Source organism: Hemibagrus wyckioides, linkage group LG15, assembly GCF_019097595.1.
Source record: "Hemibagrus wyckioides isolate EC202008001 linkage group LG15, SWU_Hwy_1.0, whole genome shotgun sequence".
NCBI classification, from domain to species: domain Eukaryota; kingdom Metazoa; phylum Chordata; class Actinopteri; order Siluriformes; family Bagridae; genus Hemibagrus; species Hemibagrus wyckioides.
The window spans coordinates 664,292-690,525 of NC_080724.1; the positions used below are offsets into that span (position 1 = coordinate 664,292).

The following is a 26,234-nucleotide window of genomic DNA, read 5'->3' on the forward strand; positions in this document are numbered from 1 at the left end:
CGTTTTGTAGAAATGAGGTCAATCACCAGTGTAGAGTTCTTAAAGGAGTTTTATGTACATGGTGTGACATGAGTCTTATAGTTACTGAATATGACCTTTTTTTGGTGGCATTGTGCAGTTTTCATGGTATACTGATAAAAGTCTCCCCCCAACCCTTCTCTTTTTTCCTGTTTAAAATTTTAACTAGGTTGCAGTAGAGTCTGAAACAGGAAGAGGTGTAGCTCATTCGGTGCATGTTGAATGTGCACGCTATGCCAACACAGATTCAGCCATTAGGTAATTTTTAAATGTTATAACCTTTCTGTACACACTGTCACTTATTGAAATGCCTAAGCAAAAACAATTCCATCTTAATTCTTTGCTGCATTAGATGACGCCATATTGAACCATTCGGACCTTCCATTTTCATCCACTGGAGCATAAGAATAAAAGAAGCCAAGACAGAATCTTTTACAACTTTATTCACTATCAGAATCAGACTAAGTGCTCCCATTACAGATTAAAATCACATTTTACTGTAATGTTTCCCGGAGGTTAACAAAGTAGAAAGAATAGAGTTTGTCCTACAAGGTGTGCGCCATGACAACCCCCCCTCCCCCCCCCAAAAAAGATCCTCAAGTTATGTGCAGGTTCTATATCCCTGACCCAAAGACAAGCCAGAGAAGCAAATAAGACACACCAACTGGACCCATGGAGGAGAAAGGGGTCAGAGTGAGGGGACCAACATGCCTTGAGACATTAACCAAAAGTAGCACCCAGTCAGGTAACACCACCCGTACCTTCCCTTATCAGCTTGTGTTTAAGGTGCCATTATTTATAGTCCATGTCTAGGATGTGTATCAAATGATGTCAGCGAGTGAGGAAAAAGATTAAAGCACTTACATTTAAATGTCATCACTTCCAGTTTGCATTTTCTTTTTTTGGCATCATTCAATTATATACCTTAATATTCATGAAAGTGTTTAAAAACAAAGCCAAAACATTGTGGAGAAAAAGAGTGAAGAAGCATAAAGTGGGAAAAATAACAAAGCCCCTGTTCAAACAGAGCCATCGCCTTTTCACACGGGGAGAGTGCTGATGAGCGGATTTATCTACTAAGTAAGCTGAAGCTTTACAACCAGCTTTAAATAACAGTTACAGTCAAAGCGCTCGTTCGCAAAAGGTGCACATTCGCATCCCCCCCTCCCCCCCTCCACACACACCATGCCAACAGGCCTAGGAAACATTTACAAATGCAGGAGTATGACCCCTGGGGTCAAGAGTGGGTTTAAAAGACACCGAGTTCAGAAGTCAACAACTACTCCGTGTTTGTGATCATGTTTTAATTTTTCAATTTTAACTTTGGGCCCCATTGTTGCAAACACCATCTGATATTTAATCCACCTCCCCGAATCCACCGCACCCCCCCATCCCTCCACCTCGGACGTCCTCTCAGCGAATGGTGTATCTGACATAGGGCACCTCCACGTCCTCATCGTTCATATCATTGCAGCAGAGTTCAAACACTAGTGCTTTAACGTGCTTCCCCAGCTTCTTCTTCGACACCTTGGTCACTATCTCGGTCATGCTAAAAAAAAAAAGAAAAAAGAAAAAAGTGAAGACAAAAAGACAGATAAGGTGACCGTTCTCACTAAACCAGTAGCAGACCCATTATTCAGATTAAATGAATTATTTGGCCTCTACTTTTTAATCTGAATAAATTCACTGTGTGCAAGCAAGGAAAATACTCACGGTAACTCCAGTCTCTCTTTCAGCTTGGCAGCAGACATGAAGAAAGAGTAGAGCATGGACACACCATGAGAGAGCATCGTGATCTCCAGCTTGTGTTCATTCTGAGGAAAGCACAAAAATAGATGAGAGGGTTCTAAATTCAATAACTGAGAAATCACCCGTAGTACAAACGTTTAAGCAGTCATTAATACCTTAAAGTAGTCCAGGAACTGTTTGAGTGTCATTTCCTCTCCACTCGGCTGAATGCCTTTCACTTCAAAGCGGTCCCATAGCGTCCAGTCAATTTCATAATACTGTAAATGAGAAACAAGACAGATGAGCATCCAGACAGTGTGCAGCTCATTAACACACTCATCAGGGTAATTCCAGGAACATACCTTGTGCTTGGGAGCAGCAATGGGATCGGAGAAGGCAAAGAACGGCAAGGCAAGGTTCATGAAACCATTCTTGTAGGACTCGAGCTTCTTGTGACCCTGAACGATCTTGAGCAGCTCCAGACACACCAGGCCGACCACTGCAGCTGTCGTCGTGGCGATGGCAGGAATGATCTTTCCAGCAATGAGCTTACTCTTTATGAGATAGAGAGAAACGAATAAATCGCACAAATATTCTTTGGCAGTCACCGTCCATGTTTCAGGCAAGGGCAGCTTCTACTCACCTTGTGTCTGTCTGCTGGAGGAATGTCATAATTCTCTGCCCTCAGATTAGATGCTGCCACTATGAAGTCCATGTGGAAGTTTGTATCATCATCCTGAATATATTAAAAATAAATAAACACACCACCAAAAATCCATAAAAACTAGCAGGATACAGAGGGAATTGAGTGCTGTACCTTTTCAAAGTCTATGGAAGAAAGTTTGAACTGGGAAGCTGCCTCTGAAGTCGGCAGAAGGGTTTTCAGCTCCTCAAGCCTCGAGTCATCTACAAAAGCATGGGGTGTTTCCAGAACAGAGATTAGGAGAAACACTAACTTGGTTCAGGCAAAAGGATATGGCCACTCAAAGTTATTCGATTCATTTTGAAGTACTGACCCACTGAGGCATTGGCGATCTGCAGCTCCTGATCAGATACATGGATTTTAACACCAGATTTTGGGGTAAACTCTGGTACTTTGACATTCTGCAACAGCTTGGCCACAGCTTCACGGTCAGTTGAGCCCTGCAGGCCATACGTCTGGGCAAACAAGTTGGCTGCAGCAATGACGTAGTCTAGGTGCAGATCCTAAGACACACACACAAAAGAAATCGTTCAGCTTTACTTGGTCACCTGATGGGACCAATATATACTACATATACACCAAGTGGTTTCTCTTAACGATGATGGTCAGGAAAAACACTCACATTACTGGTGCTAAATTCTAGAGGATGAGGACATCTTTTGGGTCCTGACCAAAAAGGTGCTCCAGAGCTTGTGAGCTGAGAAACAGGAAATAAGCTACATTAACATTCAAGAGTGTGTCTATACAAAAATGGCACAATAATGAAAACAGGGCTGAATTAATAGTAATGTAACATTGTATTACTGAGAGAATATCTGAAAATATTTGGTTTTCAATATTAGATGCAACTGAACCAGGGATGAAACACTGATCACCTGGTCAGGAGGGAAGTTGTGCAGTAACTGGCGGATGTTGTTACTGTATTGGCACTGCCAGTGGTTGCGTGCCCAAGCTACACAGTCCTCCCAGCCCCGGGGACAATCCGTCACCAGACTCTTATACACAGCCTCCAGGACTTCCGCAGGCTGGGCACCAGGCAGCTTCAGTGTGCGCTCCATAAACTTCGGGTCTCTGTGGGTGGGTCGGTTTATAAAACAAAACCAAGAATTCAGCTTTTTAATAACTGGAGAACTGAAACTAAAACTTCAGCACAGGTTTCCACAGCAAAGCTAAACATTAAATCTTACCAAAGATGATTGTTAATGACTTACGTTAGATACTGTATGGCATTCTCCGGGGGCTGTTTGAAAAGTCCCTCAAACTCATCACGTGCCCACTAAGAAAGGAAGACAGAAAATGCATTAAACTAGCTTGACCACAGTGACCAAACAAACTGAAGGGCAACACGTACAGGCATCTATTCAAACAAGTGGATTCTGCACAACTCTCTCACCTGGAGTGTGTGTTCAATAGCATTGGGGAAGTTCTTCAGTGTACAGATGGGGATGGATTTCTCTGGGGGATCCTGACTAGAGCTGTAAGACTCTGTGAGGAAGGGGATCACCACCTGTACGTTCCCTTTAGTGCCCAAAGTTCCAGACTCAAGTAAAGGTTTACGGTAGTACACACACCTGCGGTCCATATACATACCTGTACAAGATGCAAAAAAAAAAAAAAAAAAAAAAAAAAAAAAATTAACAACTTAATCAGGGGGTGGTACTGAATGGCAGTCACTGAATTTAATCAATACCATGATCATGGAATAATTCAAAACTGCCTAGTGCATTTTCCATCAACAATGCTTTGTTGATTCAATGACTTCTACTCACGTGCATCCACATTGTCCAAGGCATTGGCCACTCCATTCAGGCTCTCAAAGAAATCATCATCATAGATTTTTTCCGTGTCCGGCCCAACACGGTTCTGATGGCCTGTGATACGGACAGATGGATTCATCTGCTTCACAGCAGCAGCAGCAGTCTCACTCTTCATCTTCTGCTCGTCAAAAGATGACACATAACAGCCAATTACCACCTCTTATCATCACTTCAACTGAAACAGTTACTGAAACACACTGCAACACAAGTCCTAGAAGTATCCTCCAGTTTAACGTCAATCACACCATATTTCCTTACACCACTATTCTGTACACCAGTTAGGTTTTGTGTGCAGAAGGAACCGGTTCAATCACAGGGAATATACGACACAGGGCAGAGTTTAATCAGTTTTAGTTTGATCAATAAAGACAAACGAGCCCTTATATTGTTACAATAATTTATAATTTTACAAGAAAGTGAAGAGTCAGAAAAGAGCAGAGTTTGCACTGCCATATTACAGCGTGCTTAATTTAGCTCTCACCGTGACATCCCATGGCCTGAAAAGGAACTGCCGATTGAGGTTCGATTTCTCGATTGTGTCCATGTCGGTAACGATGATCTCGCCCTCCCCACTGGCCAGACCCATCATAGCAAAGTTCTTTAATAGCTCACAGCCAATTGCCCCTGCACCCACCTGAAATCAAACATCAAAAAAAAAAAACGTTATTACCATCAGAAGGAAGTACAGGCTGCTTCAAGTATATAGTACAAAAAAAAAAAAAGTCTGATGAGTGAGCTAAAACAGAACTCACTAAAAAGTAGCGCTGTTTGGCTAACAGTTCTTGCAGCTTAGACCCAAAAACAGCAATTTGTCCATCATATCGACAGCCTCTCTGAAGAAAACAACAAACAGGTAGAAATATTATAGCACACACACCAACATGAAACATGCATAATATATGAAGTGAGTTATCCTTCATACTTACAGGTGCACATTCCTCCTCTGTGAGAAGGACCTCGTCAGATTCAGATAAACACTCCAGTGCATCAAAATACAGCCACTGAACAATGGGCATAAATTTGCCTGTGCATGCCTGAAGTACATAAACAGAAGCTGTTAACAATTTCCCAAAGGCGGAACACAGCCAAAATCTTAAACAAGACATAAGGTCACAACGTTTTACATGGTTAAGACGAAAACCCTGAGCAGCATCCTGACGTCTGCAGTGGCAAAAAAGGAGATGAAGAGTATAACAGGACACTTTATTACCTTCATAACCTCCTGGGCAGCAAGCCCACCAATAAAGGCATTGATTGGAGCCAGGTCTCCAGCCGCAACACAGGAGAGCTTTTTCAGCAGTGCCTGGTCCAGCTCCTCCTGTTTGGCAGAGTCAGACTGCGCTGCATTCACCTCCCCAGCCAGTGCAACCAGCTCATCTGCATCTGACTGCAGGGGACAGAACACACATCTGCTGAGTCAGCTGCATCTCAAACAGGAATAAGCAGGAATCTGAGCAGTATACTGAGATCATTACAGAGGATATACAGGTCAAAAAAAGCAAGTTGCAAGAAAAAACATTTTACTAGAAGTTTAAAACAACCCACACACACACACACACCACTGCTATGCATAAACCCAGGATCAGATTCTGAACAGCAAAAGTACATTCAGGAAATCCATTATGTTTATGCTATGCATGAGACACCTAGCAGTTCATAGTATCGTTATGCATTTACATAAATAGATAACATATACTGTTATGTAGTTATATGAACTAAATATACAAAATAATATACAAGACAACAGACAGACCTGGTTCCAGGGTTTGGGAGAACGGCTGTGTTTCTTCTCAAAGGCATGCAGAGCCTGGAAGCCCATATGCAGCTGTCCAGGACGGTCAAACTTGGCAAAGTCAGTTAGAAGAAACTCAGGCTCTGATATCGATGACGAAAATGTTTTCTGCAGTCAGAAAGGTGTGAGAAATGTGACTCTGGATCCTTCATTAACTTTTAGAACAGTAGCGTTTTATTTGTCCGAAAACACAAATTTAGACTTACAAAAGCCACTTTCTTGGGCATCTTGACCTGTGCCACAATACCTCCTCTCACATAGTCTGAGAAAGATGTGGTGTCACAAATACTGAAGGTGTAGGGGCCTGAGGAGAGACAGTGCTAGTTTTACATGCTGTGCATTCAAGTTGGGTCACGTTATTAAAACTGCTCAGTTTTTATGTAGTTTTGTCTGCAGTGATTAAATACTCACCAAGGACTTTAATTTCAATTGGCTGGCAACCGTTAAGCTCAGTCATACCCTGCACCTCTGTGAAGGTGACATAGTCACCACTCTCAAATCCATGTCTAACTTCATCCAGGCAGGTCACCACACCGGCACTGTCCTGTTAATACACATCCACTCAATTTTAGTTGCACCCTAGCAGACAGATGGCACTGTCACGCAAAATAAATCCATCAAGTACGACAAACTAACAATACATAAAATCTGTGAATAAACAGTTACAGTAGATACGTTTCATCAATACACAATGTCACGACTGCAGATGATCAAGTCATTAACCGATTTTCTATTGTGTGTATTCACACAGTAGCGCAAGACAGAGCAGGCTGATGGTGTTTACCTTTGTAATCATAGAGATCATGGCACTTAAGGGCTGCTCTCCATTGGTGTCATATACAGTCATTTCCTCTCCAAAATCACAGAAGAGTTGCCTGTGCATAAAGAAATATTATATCAACATGAACATTGTCAGAAAAGGACTAGAAATACACAAGAATTAAACTCTGTAGAAGTGAGCCTTTGCCTATAGAATGCGAGATTATATCATTCTTACGGAGGAGAACTTGTGATTTCTTTATGACGGACCATTGCTTTGGGGATAATTTGATATTGCAGCAGTCTATGTTCACAATGATTGGTCACAATCATAAGTTGGACAGTCTCCTAGAGTTTCTTTCTGCAAGTTTGGTGCACACAAATATGGATCCACTACGACAAGTCAGTTTCAGCTGGAATATTAGACAAATATTTCCTAGTTCTTAACCTCTCCAAACATTTTCTTACCCAAATAGTCCACGTGTGTCAGCAATGATGAGTTTGATGCCTTTGCTGTGGCAGAAGTCACCAATTTGTTTTTGTTCATCAAGTGTAGAGTTGGTCAGCACCACCACCTGCATCAACAGACATGCATGACTGTCCAGAGGAAATAACTATACATAACATGTATTCAGGTAAATATCAAATTGGCAGTCACATAAGCTGTGTGCTTCTCCTCTATGACCCAAGCTCCTAATTTTTGACCACCACAAGAGAGTAAAAACATCCTGTGAGGTCCAGCTCAGTGTATGTGTATAGTGCCATTCAAGAAATAGCACACTGGACAAATGGCATTGAGAGAGCTGTCCCATCACAAGTCATTAAATGTTAAAGATATGGGAGTGTGGTAAAAAAAAATACCGTTTACAAGTGTGATGCAACACAGAGTGCACAATATAGAGACAGTTTTCAAAAGCATGGACAAGACACTTAAGTTTATTAACTCTGTCCAGTTTTAAGGAGGCAGGTTGATTTTTTTTTTTTTTTAAATGGTATGATCAAACAAAATAAAATGTAAAAGAGTAATGTATTTACAGTTACTTATTAAATAGCAGTTAAATATCTGTTAGATATTGCCCAATGATTAATCTTAACAAGTAAAATGCAGCTAAAGCTATCACTTAAATTACATATTCATTTCCATCTGTTTAAGTTTATCATTATAGAAATCTGTCAAATTCTTTAAGACTTAAATGGCTTCACTTAAATTTTTATGTTCACTGTTTTTAAAATAATACTGTAAATATTATTTTATATACAGGTAGTCACTAGCTGCATGTGCAATACACACAGCACAGGCATGGAACAAGCTATATCATTACACATGAAGCCCCTTCAAGACACTGTGTGCAGTACCTGAAACTGTAACAGGTAATCATTGGTGAGTGCTCCAGTGTAAGATGTTACAGGAACATAGCTGTTGAGTTCTGCTAGCCTCCCCTGACTGGCCTCAGCACGGTTCTTCCCCAGATCTTCCTCACGCAGGTAAAACTAAAACAATCACAGTTCAAGATTCACAATATGCTCTTTGGAACAAGCTTCAAGCAATCAAACTCAAGGACAAAGACTTTTAGTAAGAGGAATAAAGATCTAACAAAGAATTAACACATGACTGAACTGAATAAGCTGTTGGGATAGCTTATACACCATGCCAGAACATGCTAAATAATACAGTGTGTAAAAAGCAACACACTGACCTGTGAGGAGAGGTCTCTCCACTCTGCCACTCCCTCATCATGCAGAGTGACACTCTTGACTCCACCCAGAATGACGTTCTTGGCGATCTCCACACCTAGTCCACGCAGTCCTGAGATCAGCACATTGGAGCTCTGCATGCGCTTCATTGCATCATGACCCAACACATACCTGACAAACAGAAACTGTGGTCACTGACAGACTAAAGATATCCCTGCAGAAATAATTTCTTACATGGAACTGTACACCAAGAAGGAGGAATGTGTACAAAAAGCAAAAAGGAAGCCAGAACTTACAGTTGTCTGGAGTACAGGCCTTCATCAATCTCAGCATCATTTCCATTCTTAGCCATGCCCTGAAGAATGCAACACTGTCATTAGTGCACCATTTACAGCATATACACTTAACAGGCGAAGTATTGTACAAACTCTGCACTCCACAGAATGACAGAACATGCACAACATTTAAATGATCACATGTAGTAACACAGTAATGTAAAGCAAATAATCTTATTTCAGCTTTTTTATCTATTAATGTTGTTACTGTTATATTATTTATTTAGATTATATACTAGTATTACTAATCGATCTCTATGGATAACCCTCCCCCCTCCCCAAAGTTATACATAGGTAACATTTTGGTGCCACACCCAGTTATGTTTACAAAACACATGCTGTATGCAATTAGGCTGTAACACAAGAATGAGGCAGAATGAGGAGTGTTATTGTATTTTGGTGCATATTTAGATCTACACTGCACGATTACTTATCAGCCTTATGCTTTCAGTTTGTGCCCATATGTGCCAGATCAAGCTTAGGAAAAGAAAAAAAAAAAAAAAAAAAAAAAGAGTGCATACATCAGACTGTAAATGTATGAGAGACAGCTATTTTATTAGAGTATTATGGATCAATCATAAGCGAGTCCAACTGACAGGTTCATTAGAAAGAGATACATGTAGATAGGACTGGCCAGACCCTATTTTATTTATTTATTTATATTTTTTATATTTATATTTATTTATTTATATTTTTTATATATTTATTTATTTATTTATTTATTTATTTATTTATTTATTTATTATATATATATATATATATATATATATATATATATATATATATATATATATATATATATATATATATATATATATATATATACATATATATACATACATATATATATACATATATATATACATACACATACACATACATACACATACATACATACATACAATTCAGCACACTAGGGCCTCTAAACTCCCCTCCACTGACCAACTATGAGAACATGCCGCAAGGTACAGTGCAGCAGATGGTGGTGTGTAAGAGAGGACATACGTTAGCTGGTGTGTGGGACAGTTCGGTTCTGACAGAGTTTGAGGAGGAGCAGTGGGATCCCGTCTTCGTCTCTGATCCTGACACGCGACGCTTCTTGGACAGCGGCGAGCTGGACATCTACACAAATTTAGAAAACAATTTAAACACACATTATGCATTTATATAGGAGCACAGTTTAGCTTGTGTATACAAACTAAACGTATTTATCATATGGACACGGAAATTTTGCTCATCATTAGAAGCATACACACAGACATGAAACTAAGCGTGGCTATGTTAAATGAAAAATGGATAATGCTCCAACTTATGAGTACAGCAAGGAGTCAACTGCTGAGTTGCTACAGAAACATGTGCACAATGCCAGGGCATAGCTAATTAATCATAGTGTGACTCTGGACTGCAGCCAACGTGAGATGACCAGCACAAGAGTCATTTTTAATAATGATATTGACTACTTAAACAAAAAAATATGAAAATTATGTGGAATGTCATTAACAAAACATTCACACAGATTTTTCAGACTTTCAGTTTCTGCTGAAGTAAATGCAAGATGCAGGGTTAACTTTCTGTTCCCATTGTGCTTGTAATTGAGATATATACAATATGTCTACATATCTGGACCATCTGTGTTAAGGCCTACTGGCATTAATGTTATAATCCTATACATCTTCCTTTCCCTGCTCCCACCAAGCCTGAAATTAATTTCCTCCAACAGGTCAGCAGTTTGCACACTTCCTCATATTGGTCAGTGGACTTTTCAGCCAGTGTTAGCCGTGTTCGTTAAATAAATCATACTGATCTGGGATGGTTGGGTTCAGCACTGGACAGTTCCAGTAATGAATAGCCAACAAACCATGGGCTGATGGAAGTCCAATTTACAATGCTGGTTAAAATGTGGCCCAGGGGTCTGTAGTGCTGGACACAACCAAACAAAGACCAAACATACAAAGAAGGTGAAAACATGTGCTAGCGAGATTTTATAAATCAGACTAAAAAAATGAACAACTTCAGTACATTTTCTCTACTTTAATCATTAAAGATTCACTGAAAAAAAAGGTGTTTGTCTTCTGCATGACCTAGTGTGAGTGAGTGACCAAGTCCTTGAGTGATGAGGCCAGGGCAGAGGCTGCACCGTGCCGCAGACTGTAGGTAACCGGCCTGCTATAAATAGCCTGTGGACAGAAACGCTTTTGTTTATGGAGTAAGGCTCGCCCATTGTGCCTGCACAAAAACCCTGATTCATCAAAAGCGATCGTGTTTATAAACCTCCTTGAAACTTGTGAGATGTTGTGTTCTATTAATAAACCATGACGTGATCATCCCAGTTTGTGTTTCCTGATCGTTTTTCGAGAAGATCTGGAAAGCTTCCGCCTCGGAACCGGAGAGGAGAAATGACAGCGGTGGAAAAATGTCTGTTACTAAAGTGGAAAATCCGCAGTACAGCACATCACGAAACGATGTGTTAGCCAGTCTAAAATCAATGTCGACATTTAGAGAAAAGCTGATTATGCTCCACGGGATCAGAACACGGCTAAGTTGAATTAGCGGGTCGACATAAAAACTGGCACCGCAGAGCAGAACAGCACAGAACTGGCCGAGAGCGAGCGTACACCTGCTGTATGTATGTGTGTGTGTGTGTGTGTGTGTGTGTGTGTGTGTCTCTGCCAACTAGCTTTTCTCCTCAATTCAGCGATTCCTGCCCAGCACTTCCTCGTCGATGACAGATGATCCGTCATCCGCAATCTAAGTCAGAATCTGGTCACAGATGCAGGCTTACACAAATTCGTGTTAGCTAAGAGGGTGCTGTAAATCAGACTTAATGTTTTGATTTGCCTTAAATGACAAAAGCGATTTGATTCCGCATCCAGTTTAATTTAGCTAACAGGCTAGCTACAGAGAGACAGATGCAGGTTTCTGCCTCAGGTTTGAGGCCTAGTTAGCTCGTACAGTAGCGAAGTTGGCCAGCCTGCTGACTGCTAGTCGGTAACGAAAAACGAAACTTTCCAGTTAAAAAAGGAGCTCGATTCAGGTGGCCTAGGCAAAGTCTTGTTTCTGTATGAAAGCACTGTGCATCTCTAAACAGCCATAGCACCTAAAGTGAGCAATGACAGAGGAATAAATGAGCAGCCCCGAGTTGCGGTGTTGAATGGTCTCTCTCTTACCAATAACCCTTCTCTCTGTCCACTCTCGGTGTCGGCAAAACCGATCCGCGTGTGAAACGTCGACGATGGGAGCTGCTGGGTTCTTTTTTTTTAAGCAAAAACAACGAAGAGCAATAACACCGTGTCGCCTTTTGTCTTTTTTTCCTAATCACCAAGATTCAGTGTGAGAAAGTCCCGATGTTGCTATCCTGCCGAGTCACCGTGCTCCGTCTTCCTGCGCTGTGGAACTAATCGCGTCTCCGCTTTCACTTCGGCACACTGAACAAAACCAAAATGGCAGCTACAGCGCAGGGGCGGAGCAACTCATACATTCAACAGGAAGAGGCGGGCTATCGGCGAGATATCCCGACACACCTGCCGCTCATTGGCCGGGCGCGCTTCAACTTGCGGATATTACTGTCAGTGCATACTACCGCGAATATATACCGCATGTAACGGACTACATATTCTCTCTCTCTCTCTCTCTCTCTCTCTCTCTCTCTCTCTCTCACACACACACACACACACACACACACAAGTACTCAAGTGCAGAGAGAAAAATAAACACACTAATACACAATAACGTAGTAGCTGTTGCGCATGCGCAAAAAGCACCGATGCAGAAAAATGTTCCTGTCATCTTTTACCATGTACCTGGTCCACGGATCTCCAGATCCTGCAGGTTTTTTTTTTTAAACATCTGACCTACTTCTGGAAGAGTAAAATAATCTGCAGAACTCCTCTTTGTCCCTACGTTTCAATTAGATCTCTTTACTTATCTGTACACACTTCTCTAAAACCTCTTTAATTCTTGAAACTGTGCAATTCCATTAAACACAGTGTGAAACCCGAGACACCACCATTTTGTATCATGAGGTTTAAATCTCAGCCTTAAAACCCAATCCTCAGGGACCAGCAGCCCGGTCAGAGTTTTTGTTATAGTGCATCTCAACACACCTGAATAGTCGCCAGTGGAGGAACGTGGAGACTTACTACCCTGAAAGCTTTTATCCACTTCAGATATTCCTGATCCAAATGATGCAGGAACACAGTGTCAAGCAGGTGAGACCCTAGGACTTGAGAACCTCCATATGAGATCTAGAGATTGACCTTCCAGAGTGTATTCCCACCACACATCCAGTGACCCCTTACAGAATGAAGATGAATGAATGAATGAAAGAAAGAACAAACCTGACCATTGCCTTATTAGTAACAAACGTATGGAACGTTACAATACATGATGAGACAATGTAGTGACTGAATTTATAAAGATTATTTTATCCCCCTGTAAATCTGTGATCAATAAAACACTGATGCTGTAATTTATCAACAATCTGCCTACAATGCCCACAAGGCATGTCCATTTATTGAGAGCATGACAGTCAACTAGTACACAGAGACTTATCCTCCAATACTGGGAGAACTTATTTCCCTACATGCAATTCTTTTATCAGTTTATGGTGGTCATCAGGAGTTAGATAAAGCCCAAGGGGTGTACTGACTAAAAGAAGGGGCAGATAAGAGGAGAGAGAGTGATCTGACCCTATCCAGGGTCAGCAGTTTTGTAATAAAATGTTAAATAATTCTGCTTGGGGGAGGAGGGGGCGAGGTTCTCTGACAAAGGCCCAGGTGGATTATTCTGGCTAGTCTCGGTTTATTATCCCGATGGTCAGCATCTCATCTCCGCTTTTCCTGGACACCTGCACTCCACTAGCCTTACAGAATGTGATCTGCCCCCTGAATCAGGATTAGGGTTAAACTCACGACCTCAGTTACATGATGTTACACCAATGAGGAGCAGACCGCTAGCTTCCAGCATCTGACCGTTAGCTTACAGTCCACACGATGTAAAGGCACTGGAGCTCGCAGCGGCCATCACATGTGGGTCAGTGAACAGCTTATCTAATAAAGTAATCAAACTAAGCGCGAGCTCAGAACTCTTTTCGGGGTTTTCGATCATTCCAGTGAGATTCCTGCCTTCCATGTGAATCCATCTGCTATAAATCTTTAGAAAATTTATATAAACCGGTGACAAGAATCACCATAATAACTGTTCTTTCGGTTAAATAAATCAAGAAGGAGAGAAGCAGCTAGACGATAAGCGCCGAACAAGAAAAGCAGAGCGTGCATTAGCTTGTTGGCTAATGAGCTGCGTTGTGGTGTAACTGGCTCCACATAAAGCCGAAAAAAAAGGAGCTTGTTAGCTCGCGTCGCTAACCTGCATTCCCAACCTGTAGATTATTCCTAAATCCATTTTTCACTGAACCATATGCTACTGCGTATATGTCAACTCGGAAATACGAACATACAGCCGCTCAATTCTGGTTCATTTAAGGACACATAAAATGCACTGCCTTACAACAACAGGAGGCTGGCTTTCAAAAGAGCCGACTAGCTGGTTAGCACAGTGCATTAAAGCGACTGAGTGTGGCTGGCTAGCTAGCAAGCTGCAACAATCTATTCTTATAAAAGCGTTAGCTGGCTAGGTTGCTAGCATTAGCTAGGCACATAAGTATGCAGAACTCACCACATCCGATATTACCCAGGCCTTTCCACGGTACTGAATACAGGAATATTTCTCAGGGCAAAATCAAAACAAAACAACTAATCAAACTGTTTATATAACTGTCTGTTTCTCGAAGTGGCGAGAGCTCCTTGGTATTAAATCTGTGCAGAAGATGGACCGACGCCTGACCGGCTACCGACTGTACCGTTACCGCTCACTCTCAGCGCGAGCACTGTTCACCAGTTGTTCAGTTACCGAGCAGCAACATGTGCAGAGTTTGAGTCGAGAATGGTCCACCGCTCAAGGATGGGGTGGGCATGTCAATATAAATGGCTATTTTCTTGACATTTGACGTCAGAATCGCTTATGGTTATGCGTCAATACTACTAAACTGTACGATTAAAAAAAATCTAACGGCTACGGCTTGTGTTATGATCTCTGACAACTTCATACATTAATCTGCATTTCTATGAAGCACCCCTGCGAATCTCAAAGTGAACTCACCCATAGTTTTTATCCGCTGTGCATGGCGGGAAACGCAGTACGTAAACACTTCTGAGGCGTTTCACTCGGAGTGTTGTGTTTTATTTATTTGGGTACATAATAAAAAAATAAATAAATAAAACCACAATGAAATGTAAATCAAAATAACAAAAAGTCTTCCTGTAATATCTGTAAGAACGTTTGAGAATAAATTGTGAAAGTGTACATTGTCCTTTTTCACCTAAATATGGTGCACATTTGCCCTTACGGTTTTATTATATATGTATATAATTATTGCATATTTGTATATAAAATGTAATTTGATTGATCAAGTATGCTTTGTTACATTTTAGCAGACAACTTATCATAATTATGGATTACATTAAGATTAATTTTTATTGAACTTTGGGGTGGTGATAGCTGAACTGGTTAAGGGTCTGGGTTGTTGATCAGGTTGTTGATCAGGTTGTTGATCTGGTTGTTGATCAGGTTGTTGATCAGGTTGTTGATCTGGTTGTTGATCTGGTTGTTGATCAGGTTGTTGATCTGGTTGTTGATCAGGTTGTTGATCAGGTTGTTGATCAGGTTGTTGATCAGGTTGTTGATCTGGTTGTTGATCTGGTTGTTGATCTGGTTGTTGATCAGGTTGTTGATCTGGTTGTTGATCAGGTTGTTGATCAGGTTGTTGATCAGGTTGTTGATCTGGTTGTTGATCTGGTTGTTGATCTGGTTGTTGATCAGGTTGTTGATCAGGTTGTTGATCAGGTTGTTGATCTGGTTGTTGATCAGGTTGTTGATCAGGTTGTTGATCAGGTTGTTGATCTGGTTGTTGATCAGGTTGTTGATCTGGTTGTTGATCAGGTTGTTGATCTGGTTGTTGATCAGGTTGTTGATCTGGTTGTTGATCAGGTTGTTGATCTGGTTGTTGATCTGGTTGTTGATCAGGTTGTTGATCAGGTTGTTGATCTGGTTGTTGATCAGGTTGTTGATCTGGTTGTTGATCAGGTTGTTGATCAGGTTGTTGATCTGGTTGTTGATCAGGTTGTTGATCTGGTTGTTGATCAGGTTGTTGATCTGGTTGTTGATCTGGTTGTTGATCTGGTTGTTGATCAGGTTGTTGATCTGGTTGGTGATCAGGTTGTTGATCTGGTTGTTGATCTGGTTGTTGATCAGGTTGTTGCCCAAATCCTACCGTCAAAGATGGGATATTTGAAGAAAGAATTTCACTGTGCTGTAATGTATATGTGACAAAAATAAAGGCTTCTTCTTTATGTCATTGTTGCCAAATTTGTTTGCACTGTAGGCAAGGTATAGTGTTGTACAATTACTTCAACACCTCACCATATGTTCACTTCAAAGCATATAGTCTTCAATAGGAGTTCATCTTCAGTAACTGCTTTATCATGTTTAATCTATACCAGGAGCATGGGGCATGAAGCAGTGACACACTCACACCCAGGGCAATTTTGCACAGCAGGTCCATCTACTGGCATATTTTAGGGAGCTCAGAAGTTTGGAGAACCACGAGGAAACCCACACAGACATAGAGCGGAATTCCATGCAGAACTCCAAGTAGATAGTAAGATTGAACTGGGGAGACTGGGCCTGGGGGCAGCAGTGCTACAGATCGGGTCACCCAAAATACACAGGATGTCCTGTCAAATTCACTTATGAGCAAAAAAAAAAGACTTATGGATATTATACACAAAACTAACTGTACAAGCCTCAGACAGCTCTGTGTCAAAAGTATTCATGCAGAGAAGATCTATAAAGCTAAAACACTTGGGACTGACTTTCAGGTCAAATTAACCTGACCCTAAGCTGTAATAGATAGATAGATACAACTTTATTGTCATACATAGCAACAAACTGCCGTTTAGCATCTAGCAGAAGTACAAATAGGAGAAACTGTGCAAATGAACAAGTGCAGATAATTATGTAAATATATGTACATCAATAAATAAGGCCATGTCAGAGTGTCAGACAGATAGATAAACTAGGTGTAATCTATGAAGTGAACAATATGTACATAATAATTATATTACACAGAGAAAATATGATAATTATATTATAGCAGAATGTACAGGGTGGAGCAGAACTGCAAGGTGGTGAAGTGTAGTGTGATGTGAGTGTCCTAGCGGTGTAGTGTAGAGGTCAGTAGATTTATGGTTGTAGGGAAAAAAAACCCCTGAAACTGCTAGTTCTGCTGCGGATGGACCTGTATCTCCTCCTGGATGGAAGAAGGTTGAACAGTTTATCACTCGCCTTGATGATGTTGTGTGCTCTGAGCAGACATCTACTGTGGTGAAGAGACTCAATGGCAGGTAGTAAACAACAGATTGTTACGAATAATATTCTTGTCTATTAAAGCGTGTGAATCAACACATAAAATGTCATGTTGGAAGACTAATTCTTCTAAATGTTTCACTTAATAATAAACAACATTCACCAGCACATAGGTAATAAGTAGTGTAGATATTTTAAAAAGTGAATATAAGGCCAGAACAAACACACAAAGCACTCACACTGGGATACCATCTAGATTTTATTGAAATCTTTGCAGAGAGAGTGCAAAAGTACTTTGGAAGAATATTCACATCACTATGACAAAATAGTTGAAAAGAGGAAACAGAGCACAGACTTAAGGCTGTTTGGAAATGTTCAAAATTTTTTTGAAAGAAGTTTTAAATAACTATACATTGGATTAACCTTGGTAATATGTGTAATAACAAAAAAAGGGAAAGAAAATATTTTCCAAACATGTATGATGAGGAAGAATCACCACCAACCAGCTGAGAAGAGAAATACCTGGTTAGTCTCACTAAGTTACTATCAATTAGGACAAACTTAGATTAGAAAGACATGCAGAAACAGTATGTACAGGATGAACTATACAGAATAAGAATAAACAAACATAGCCTTTTCAGGTGATATTGCAAATATATATTCTTGAAACTAGTTCTACAAAATAGTATTCTTCCCAGGCTGTTGCCCCCAGTGTGCTGTATTCCAATGAGAATGCTGTGTGCATGAACGGCAGCTGACGGCAGCGGTGTACGATCCCGACTATGATCGCTAAAGTAACTGGTATATACAATGACCATTACCAATAAGAAGAATATATACCTGTGTTTTCTTTTAGGCTGAACTTTATTCTACACTGTACATGTCTAAAAGAGTGTCATGTGCACAAGCTAAACACTCCTTCTTCTGACTGCTTAGACGTAGACTACCGGATTATGGTTATGAAATTACTCATGGAAAATATGAGCGCTCTTTATAATACTGTAATGCCACATACACGTATTTACAGGTAATTTCAAGCACTAGTCTCATCTCACGTTCCTTTGTTATGTGGTGTACATAAGCTAAGTCTGAAAACGCACATATGGGGATGTTACACTATAATTTTGTGTTCATAACAGTCCCCAAAGCCTCGAACGTGTAATTGTGCTTTTCTGCTAGAAACCATCTTCAGCACAAACACAGCTGCTCAGGACTCTTCTTGACTAAAAGCAAAGAGGAGCGAAGCTACTCTATAATTTAGATTTTACAAATCTTTGTACGGCTTCAAAGCTGCTGCTTTGACATCCATGGCTCCTTCTAAGATTTGTTCTTAGCTCCTTTTACAATTTATTTTTGCTCACGTAAGCTTCATAAGCCTCTGCCGGACACGCCTCCTCTCGGGGACTGGGTCAGTCTCGCAGCACCCCTTTGTCCATCTCTATCGCCCTGCTCAGTGGCCAGCTGGTTGGGAGTTTGGGTTTGAGTGGGTGGGTTTGGAGGTGGGTAAGAGGGTGGGGGAATAGTGAGGTGTGGTAAAGAGGGCATGGGTGGCCTTGGGGTGGTAGGTAGAGGTGGAGGAGTAGAACGATCTTGGTAGGAGCGATGATGAACTGAAGGGGAAGAGTGGACACTTTTTGCTTTTGGCAAACTCTCCGGACAGTCCCTGATTTGCTCCAGTAGGGAGGGCATGTCACCTTCGATCTTCTCGAGTACAGCCGCCATTTGCTTTTCGATCTGTTCGATCACGCTGTCCATTTGCCAGTCAGAGCTGGCATCCCCTCCTTGTAGATCATTGTATGCTGCCCCGCCGCTAACAGAGTAAGGAGCACAATATGTATTCCTACAAGCAGCACCAAGGCTTGTATCTCTCTGTTCTTGCACGTACACAGTCTTCTTACAGCCCAGACTCGAAGATTCTTTACTAGCGTACAAACTGTGCGTATGCCTACCTGGCTTATCTCTGCTGCTTCCTTCCTTCTCTCTACTGCCAGGACTACTCTCTCCTATCGTCCCAGCACCTATCTGCCCCTCCGCTACTGTCTCTGGAAGCTGGGTCTGACACCAGCTACCAGGGGATTTTTCCTGCTTACCTGCTGTCTCTGCCTTCTCCTCATTTGCTGCTGTCTGCTCTTTCTCAACCAAAGCTGGACTGCTGGTCTTGGGAGCGTGCCCTAACCCATGATCCAGAGACAAATTAGCAGCCATTCTGCGGCGGTTTGGGGTATCAGGTGTACTTTTCTTGTCTGTAGTGTCTTTCTCGGTGGTAAATTTGTTTCTTTGGCAGTCAGAGGACTTTGTGTATATAATGGAGGTGGGTTCCTGGCATGCCATTGGTTTTTCCTGGCCCAAAACTGCTGCCATTTTGTGAGAGTCATCTATGGTTGCTTTCTTCTCAACCTCCTTGTCCTGCTCCTCCCCTTGCGTCTGGGTTGAGGAGTCGGTTTGTGCGAGTGACTTTGACAATTCTGAGAGGGAGGTTGTAACCACCGTCTCTTTCTCCTCTTGCAATTTTCCCTCTTGAGCCTCAGTTAGTGTGTTTTCCACCATCACCTCATTGGACATGCTCACAGATGAACCTCCCCCCGAGTCTGTGGGGACTCCATCACTTCCTCCTCCATCAGCCTGGACACCCCTATGTCCTTCTTTTGCCGCTTCTGTAGAGCCCATCTCTGAGGCACGAAGGCGCTGCATGAATGTAGTGACTCTAATTGCTTTCTGAAAAACAGAGCAAGAAAGTGAGAAGTAGGAAGTGTTTATTCAACCACAAAGTCAACCTGGAATACGGTCTGGGTCTTTTCACACTTGAAAGATAATGTCAATCAAACAACTGAGTGGATGACCAACAGGGCGGTTTTTCCTGTTTGCTTGTTTCCATGGTAAAAACTATAACAACGCTGTCATCTTAATATGGTATTTTATTGGTTGTAATGATCATTCGAACTCACCACAGTACACAGGCAGTGACCAAGCAAAACTGTCTAAAATGAACACTATTTGTTCTCCTATGCGGTAGCCATGGCTTGATTCAGTTTACATTTAATGGAGAAAGCCACCTGTTGACCTGCCTTCAGGTGTGCCGGAGCAATCACTTCCTTCACCCCAGATAGCTTATTAGCTTTCTGATACACTGTGGTGTCATTATCTTTGGCAGATTTGTCACCAAACAAAACTCATTTAATTTACCAAATTATTTCACCACAATGATGACCAGCAAAAACAAACAAAAAAAACATTAGCATTAATCACTTAATCCTGATGTGTTTTGGGGTGGTTGATCTTGAACAGATATAAAAGTTTTAACTTTATTGGTGGTAGACAAGGGTACCACATGGGTCTATTATTATTATTATTATTATATTTAATATGACTTCTGATCTGTCATTGCAACCAGTACTGATTTTGTCCGGTTGCAAAAACTGCTCTTTAACACAGCTGATAAACTGCGGGATGGTCGAGTCCTTTGTCGGGCAGCTGTACCACGAGCTGTAACTATGAATGTTAAGCATTCAATCAGACTTAAGTGAAAGATCCAACTTAAGTTCCACAAAATCTGCCTTAATATCAGTCTGCAATACATGTTTCTGAGTCAAACGTCTGTATTCCAGCTGCCTCTGGGACATGATATCAGCACTCAAGCTTGGAGAACGAGATGCGTCCACTGAAAGCACTTCAGGGTGTGTCTCTCAGTGTGAGATGGCTGTAGGCTACTAAGCTTCCCTGAGCATTTCAGTGTGCTGTTACATTGCTAATAGCTCTTATACAGCTAACAGGTCTTGTATTTGGCCCATGATGAACCATGATGACTATCAGCTGCTGTATTGTTCTGTTACTGCCGCTGCAACGCTGCTCATGGTTTTATTCAGGCTCTGTTGCTGTATCTACTACTGTGTTCATGCTCTCAGTTTGGAAATGCCAAGTCTTTCCTGAAAGAAAGGAGGTTGAAGGCTATAAGGCTATGTGGGGCTTGATTGGTTTAACGTATGTTATTTCCCATTCAAAAATAGTGAGGATAGGCTTTGTTTGGTCTGAGGAGGAAATGGTGTGTTCTTTATATTTGAAATGAAGAAGTGACTAGAGCTCAGTCAAGACAGCTCGGTTTTTAACTTTATACCATAAGGATTCACCCAAATCAGAATCTTGAAGCACTAAAAATAAACATTGTATGATAACGAACAAAAAGAGTCTTTGGCATTCAAGTGTGAAAACACCCCTTATCACTAAACTACTTTAATAGCCACTGATGTCAGAGGTAAAGTAGAAGTTTTGCTTTTGTCTTTTTATTGTTGATGCTATTTTGTAAAAAGCGTAAGAAAATGTTTCATCTGATTCCAGTGAATATTGAAATTCGGTAGTAGCACAAGGTGAACTAGAAGAGATCAATGGATTAGGAACACAGTTAATTATGTAGTGATACAATGACCCTCTCCTCAGTCTTCTGTCCCTCAACCTGCTGCTGTTACAGGACAGACACACAGACATATGATAGCGCCTCACACATACATGTGACACTTTAATGAAACTTTATTTAGGTGTATTGTCTGTGACGGTGGAGGGCTTAGGAGATCTCAGTGTGGGTATAGAGCTGGACTGCATATGATTGGAGGCATATGGGAGTAGCTGGGCAGTGACAGGCTTGCTATTTATTGGTGTCCAGACAGAGGGAGGCTTGAACAGATAAAGACTCTTTTCAGCAATCAGACTTGAACTGCATAATTCCTCACGATGACAGGTGTTAGAAAGCCATTATTTAGATTATATATCTTTGTATAATGTATTTTGCTAGAGGAGATATGAGTGCTCAAGTCTGATTGTCATGGCAGAGAAAAGAGTCAGTACCTCCTTCCTGTTTGACAGAGAATAACAGTACCTTCAGCTCCTGGGTATCCCGTGCAAGGGGAAAGGAAATGATTAACAGAGTAATCAGAACCCTCAGTCTCATATCAATCACCAGTAATTCTGTCATGCACATCCTCATCAAAACTGTCCTTGTCTCTATATACATATATATTTACACTTCATCCACAAGGACAGTGCACAACATCAAATTCAGCAACAGAACAGAGGCAACAGAGGTTGATTATCGGATGATCTTACCCTCCACTTGGCTTTCGCAAAGTTCTTCTCAAACTGTGCACACACTCCATCCTTCAGGTTTTTTTCGGAGGCTCCGTTTCCAGCGATCCTGTCGATTTCACAAACTAACGTCATGTAAAAGAGATCTCTGTAAGTGTGCACGTGAATATGTTACCCATAGGGTTCCTACATGTAGCTTACCACTCATGAAACAGAGCATCTTGTGCTGTAATTCGTAGCATCTGGTCAACCTCCATCAGCCTACACACCAACTCTTTAGCTGTAATAGCAGGAAAAGTGAAATGATCCGAGTTCTTTTCATATCGGAGTCTGTTCTACAGAACGGTCTCAGTTTTGCGCACCTGCGGGTGATATGTCATCCCAGTACGGAGAGTCAAACTCGTAGTCTCCGGCAACAATCCGGCAGAAGATAATACGATTGTGCATGTCTGTGTTCTCCTCTTCGGTCTCATCGTAGAAGGGAGGATTTCCTGACAGCCTGAAAATGTGGAGTTTGTTGAATATTCATGTTATTCAAATCTATTTAATAAACCGTATCACAAATACTTTGGCAATTACTATGTAATACTGGGGACTGTAATCAACTCATGGCTTATAATGACATTGATATCTGTCTAATGAATAAGCTTACAGCATGTACATGATGACCCCAATGGCCCAGCAATCCACTGGCCTTCCATACCGATGTCGAGCCACCACCTCTGGGGCTGAAAGGAAAGAAAAACACAGCTTGAATATTAACAGAGAAGATATCCAGGTACACAGTACCATATCCAGGCAGTAACTGCCATTTTACCCAGATACTCTGGTGTTCCACAGGGTTCGGTGATGGAGCCGTTCTCAAACCGGGAGAGATAGAAATCACGAAGGACTACTTTGTTGTGGTTATTCTCTGTGTAGTACATCAAATTCTCCAGCTGAAAAAAAAAACACACACAGCGCATAGACAAGCAGGAAATGTCTGAAGAGTTACCAAAGAAATTTATCACAATAGAAGAAGGTGTGACTTCTTTTCTCCTGCTTGATAACTTAGGTCTCTTAGATGGAAAGTACACAGAATTCCTAGACCATACTGCACTGTTTTAAACAGATGTTCAGGAAGTAAGCACATCGAAGGCAGATGTTATACAGGAGCCGTGTTGGTGCACTAGAGGGCACTAGAAACACATGTTGATCTGTTTAGCAGCCGACTCGGTGGCTGACTACTGAGGGACTGAATGGGAGTCAGTATGGGCCACGATACTATTTATTTCAGTTACATTTTGCACATTAACACTATCCATAAGGGACTATCTGTTATATCATGGTTGTACAGTTTTATGAGTCAAATAGGGCTACAGGCTTGGGTAATATCTCTGATTACTGTTTCTGATACCCTGCAGTGATTGGGTTAATCTCTCTCTCTCTCTCTCTCTCTCTCTCTCACGCTCTCTCTCATGCTCTCCCTCCCTCTGTCGGTCCTCACACACACACACACACACACACACACACACAAACACATACACACACTCAGCAGCCCACAAAAGCTCCTCTACACAACTAATGAATCACATCCTCCCATAGCTCCAGGTTTATGACTGCAGCATTTGAAACTAATGATAAAATCATCAAGCTCTCATTAAATTGTTGTAAGATTATATAACATCGCAAACCTGATAGTAAGAACGGAACGGGATATGCAAACATATCTGAAACCCACCTTCAGGTTCCTGTGAACGATGTTAAGAGAGTGGAGGTAAGCCACTGCCTCTAGGACCTGGCGGATTACGTTGGCAGCATCTCTCTCTGTGTAGTTCCCTTGATCCAGGATCCAATCAAACACATCCCCACCTGTGGCCCTGAGACATACACACACTTGGTAAGGCATGGGGTACTGTAAGTTCTTTCCATCAGGGGACAGACATTTCCTCTCGCAGGGATTAACGTATATATAGCATTAGATTAGGGCCATCTGCAGCCGTCTGTCTTATATTTGAAGGATAGCTAATTAAACCGTTAGAGTAAGACAGATGCTACTCGACTCTGATTGATGAGATCATTTATTTAGAAAAAGTATGGCGTTTAAAGCGCACGGTGTAATCCTCATGCAAACGTTATCACAAGACACGACTTAACGTGTCACTAGACTGATGAGAACTTAATCCCAGATTCAGCATGATATTTGAGATGAGTACAGCATGGATGTCAGACTCACAGCTCTTGGATGATGTAAAACTCTTTCCTGGTCTCAAATGCGTCTATCAGCTTCAGAATGTTTGGGTGGTTGACCCTGAGAAGAAAAGGTCACAGTAAATAGTTGTTCTATTTTCTAACTAGTAAGAAGAGTTGCTTTAAATATACCAACCTACTGGGCTCGGAACGGAGGAAGTGGCCTGTTTCTTTCTCTTGATTCCCACATCTTTCTCTCTTTCTCCCTCTCGCTCTGCCTTTTATTGTTCAGATGAGCTGATTCCCTCTATTTCTTTTCATGTATATCTCCATATACCTCCTATTCTCCATCTTTCTCTTTTCTCACCATCTCTGCCTGCCTCATTCTCTATGACTTGGCCCCTTTGTTTATTTCTCCTCCATCTGTCCAACTATGTCTCACTCTGTCTGTCTGTCTATCTATCTGTCCCTCTCTCTCTCTCTCTCTCTCTCTCTCTCTCTCTCTATTTTACCCAGATCCAAACCCATCACCTGCTGCTGATGTGTTTTGAATTATCCCGTACATTTTCAGGATCATGATCTCATTCTTGGCAGCCTTCCGCACTTTTTTGCCATCTTTCTTGAGGAATTTCTTGCACACATAGACCTTGTCTGTCTGTCGTTCCTTAACCAGGCACAGCTCGCAAAACTCCTTCCTGCAAAGAAAATAAGAGTGTTTACTTTGCTACAAATTCCATTTATGGTAAGATTCCCATATACATGACATAGAGTGTATAGAACATAAATACAACCCTTTTCGAAATGTTTATATTATACTGTGAGCTTAGCGCTGAACACCACGTGCATGCAGTGAATCTATTTGAATTAAAATGGACAGAACAGATTGTAATTCAGAGGTATGTGATGATTTGACACTCACGCCTTTAGAACCTGCCCAATCTCATATTTATCAGTGATGTCTGACAGGCTGTGGTACGTCCTTCCATCTCGGAGGGCAAGGCACCCAAATGGCATGACAGCATCTACCTGTGCCATGCAGCAAGAGAATACAAGACGTCATTTCAATAAATCTTCTCATTTGATCAGGGGTATCTGGTATAAATGTCCTAGCAGCGTTACATCCCCATGTCTTTCAAAGATAAAACGACATCAGTAGAAGATTTCCACATCAGATTTTCTTTTAACAATGGTCTTAAGACGGATTACTTAGAGAGTTTTTTGTGGAATCGTGCACAACAGCACCACCACATCATTCTTATTAGCCGGTGTGATATAATGCATCGCTCAGCCCTGTTGTGGAGCTGTTGATAGATATGAAATCCCATGTCACATCCAGCCGACGCTGCATACAGTCTACTTCCATACAGTAAACTGCAGACCACATCTCATACTCTAGGTCAGTATACTGTAGAGCATATTGATTTCATACTGAATGTTGATGTTGGGAAGCTAATATGATTACCATTATCTAATGTTTATTATCACCTCAATTTATTGTTTCAGAATTTGCTTAACCTATCACATGACTGCAACATCAGGAAGAAGATGCTTCAGTCACACAAATCCTGCAAAATCAGATGCTGTCATGATGTGACCAAGAGCAGGGCCACTAATAAAATCTGCATCATCCTCTGAGAGGAGCAGACAGTTGTGAACTCTGGTAATCCAGCTCTAGCCCCTAATCCGTAATCCCCCCCCCCCACACACACACATACACACACACA

At 41.4% G+C, this 26,234-nt stretch overlaps 2 protein-coding genes across 3 annotated transcripts in view; both read right to left on the reverse strand.

Moving 5' to 3' along the window:
• Positions 1 to 441: 441 nt before the first annotated feature.
• uba1 (ubiquitin-like modifier activating enzyme 1) lies at positions 442 to 14,744 on the reverse strand. Of its 2 annotated transcripts, none has more exons than XM_058409518.1 (26): positions 14,521 to 14,744; positions 9,853 to 9,969; positions 8,809 to 8,867; positions 8,515 to 8,683; positions 8,174 to 8,308; positions 7,286 to 7,392; positions 6,843 to 6,933; positions 6,470 to 6,602; positions 6,265 to 6,362; positions 6,020 to 6,166; positions 5,477 to 5,653; positions 5,193 to 5,300; positions 5,019 to 5,099; positions 4,748 to 4,900; positions 4,219 to 4,384; positions 3,843 to 4,039; positions 3,661 to 3,725; positions 3,325 to 3,520; positions 3,072 to 3,146; positions 2,763 to 2,952; positions 2,564 to 2,652; positions 2,390 to 2,482; positions 2,109 to 2,300; positions 1,923 to 2,024; positions 1,732 to 1,832; positions 442 to 1,567 (listed from the first exon to the last, which is right to left on the reverse strand). In XM_058409518.1, the coding sequence occupies exons 2-26, from the start codon at positions 9,967 to 9,969 to the stop codon at positions 1,432 to 1,434; spliced, it is 3,177 nt and encodes a 1,058-aa protein (XP_058265501.1). In that variant the 5' UTR covers positions 14,521 to 14,744; the 3' UTR covers positions 442 to 1,431. The 2 variants fall into 2 exon arrangements, with proteins under 2 accessions (XP_058265501.1, XP_058265500.1); XM_058409517.1 differs by lacking the exon at positions 14,521 to 14,744 and adding an exon at positions 12,015 to 12,289.
• Positions 14,745 to 17,512: 2,768 nt separating this feature from the next.
• camkvl (CaM kinase-like vesicle-associated, like) overlaps positions 17,513 to 26,234 on the reverse strand; it is a 34,745-nt gene continuing 26,023 nt past the window's right edge. The window contains exons 2-11 of the mRNA XM_058409114.1: positions 25,430 to 25,536; positions 25,074 to 25,205; positions 24,557 to 24,631; positions 24,062 to 24,200; positions 23,159 to 23,279; positions 22,994 to 23,069; positions 22,704 to 22,840; positions 22,543 to 22,621; positions 22,363 to 22,450; positions 17,513 to 19,983 (exon numbers count right to left, since the gene is read on the reverse strand). Coding sequence (XP_058265097.1) covers positions 18,637 to 19,983; positions 22,363 to 22,450; positions 22,543 to 22,621; positions 22,704 to 22,840; positions 22,994 to 23,069; positions 23,159 to 23,279; positions 24,062 to 24,200; positions 24,557 to 24,631; positions 25,074 to 25,205; positions 25,430 to 25,524 — 2,289 coding nt within the window. The 5' untranslated portion in view covers positions 25,525 to 25,536 and the 3' untranslated portion in view covers positions 17,513 to 18,636. The remainder of the gene's footprint in view (positions 19,984 to 22,362; positions 22,451 to 22,542; positions 22,622 to 22,703; positions 22,841 to 22,993; positions 23,070 to 23,158; positions 23,280 to 24,061; positions 24,201 to 24,556; positions 24,632 to 25,073; positions 25,206 to 25,429; positions 25,537 to 26,234) is intronic.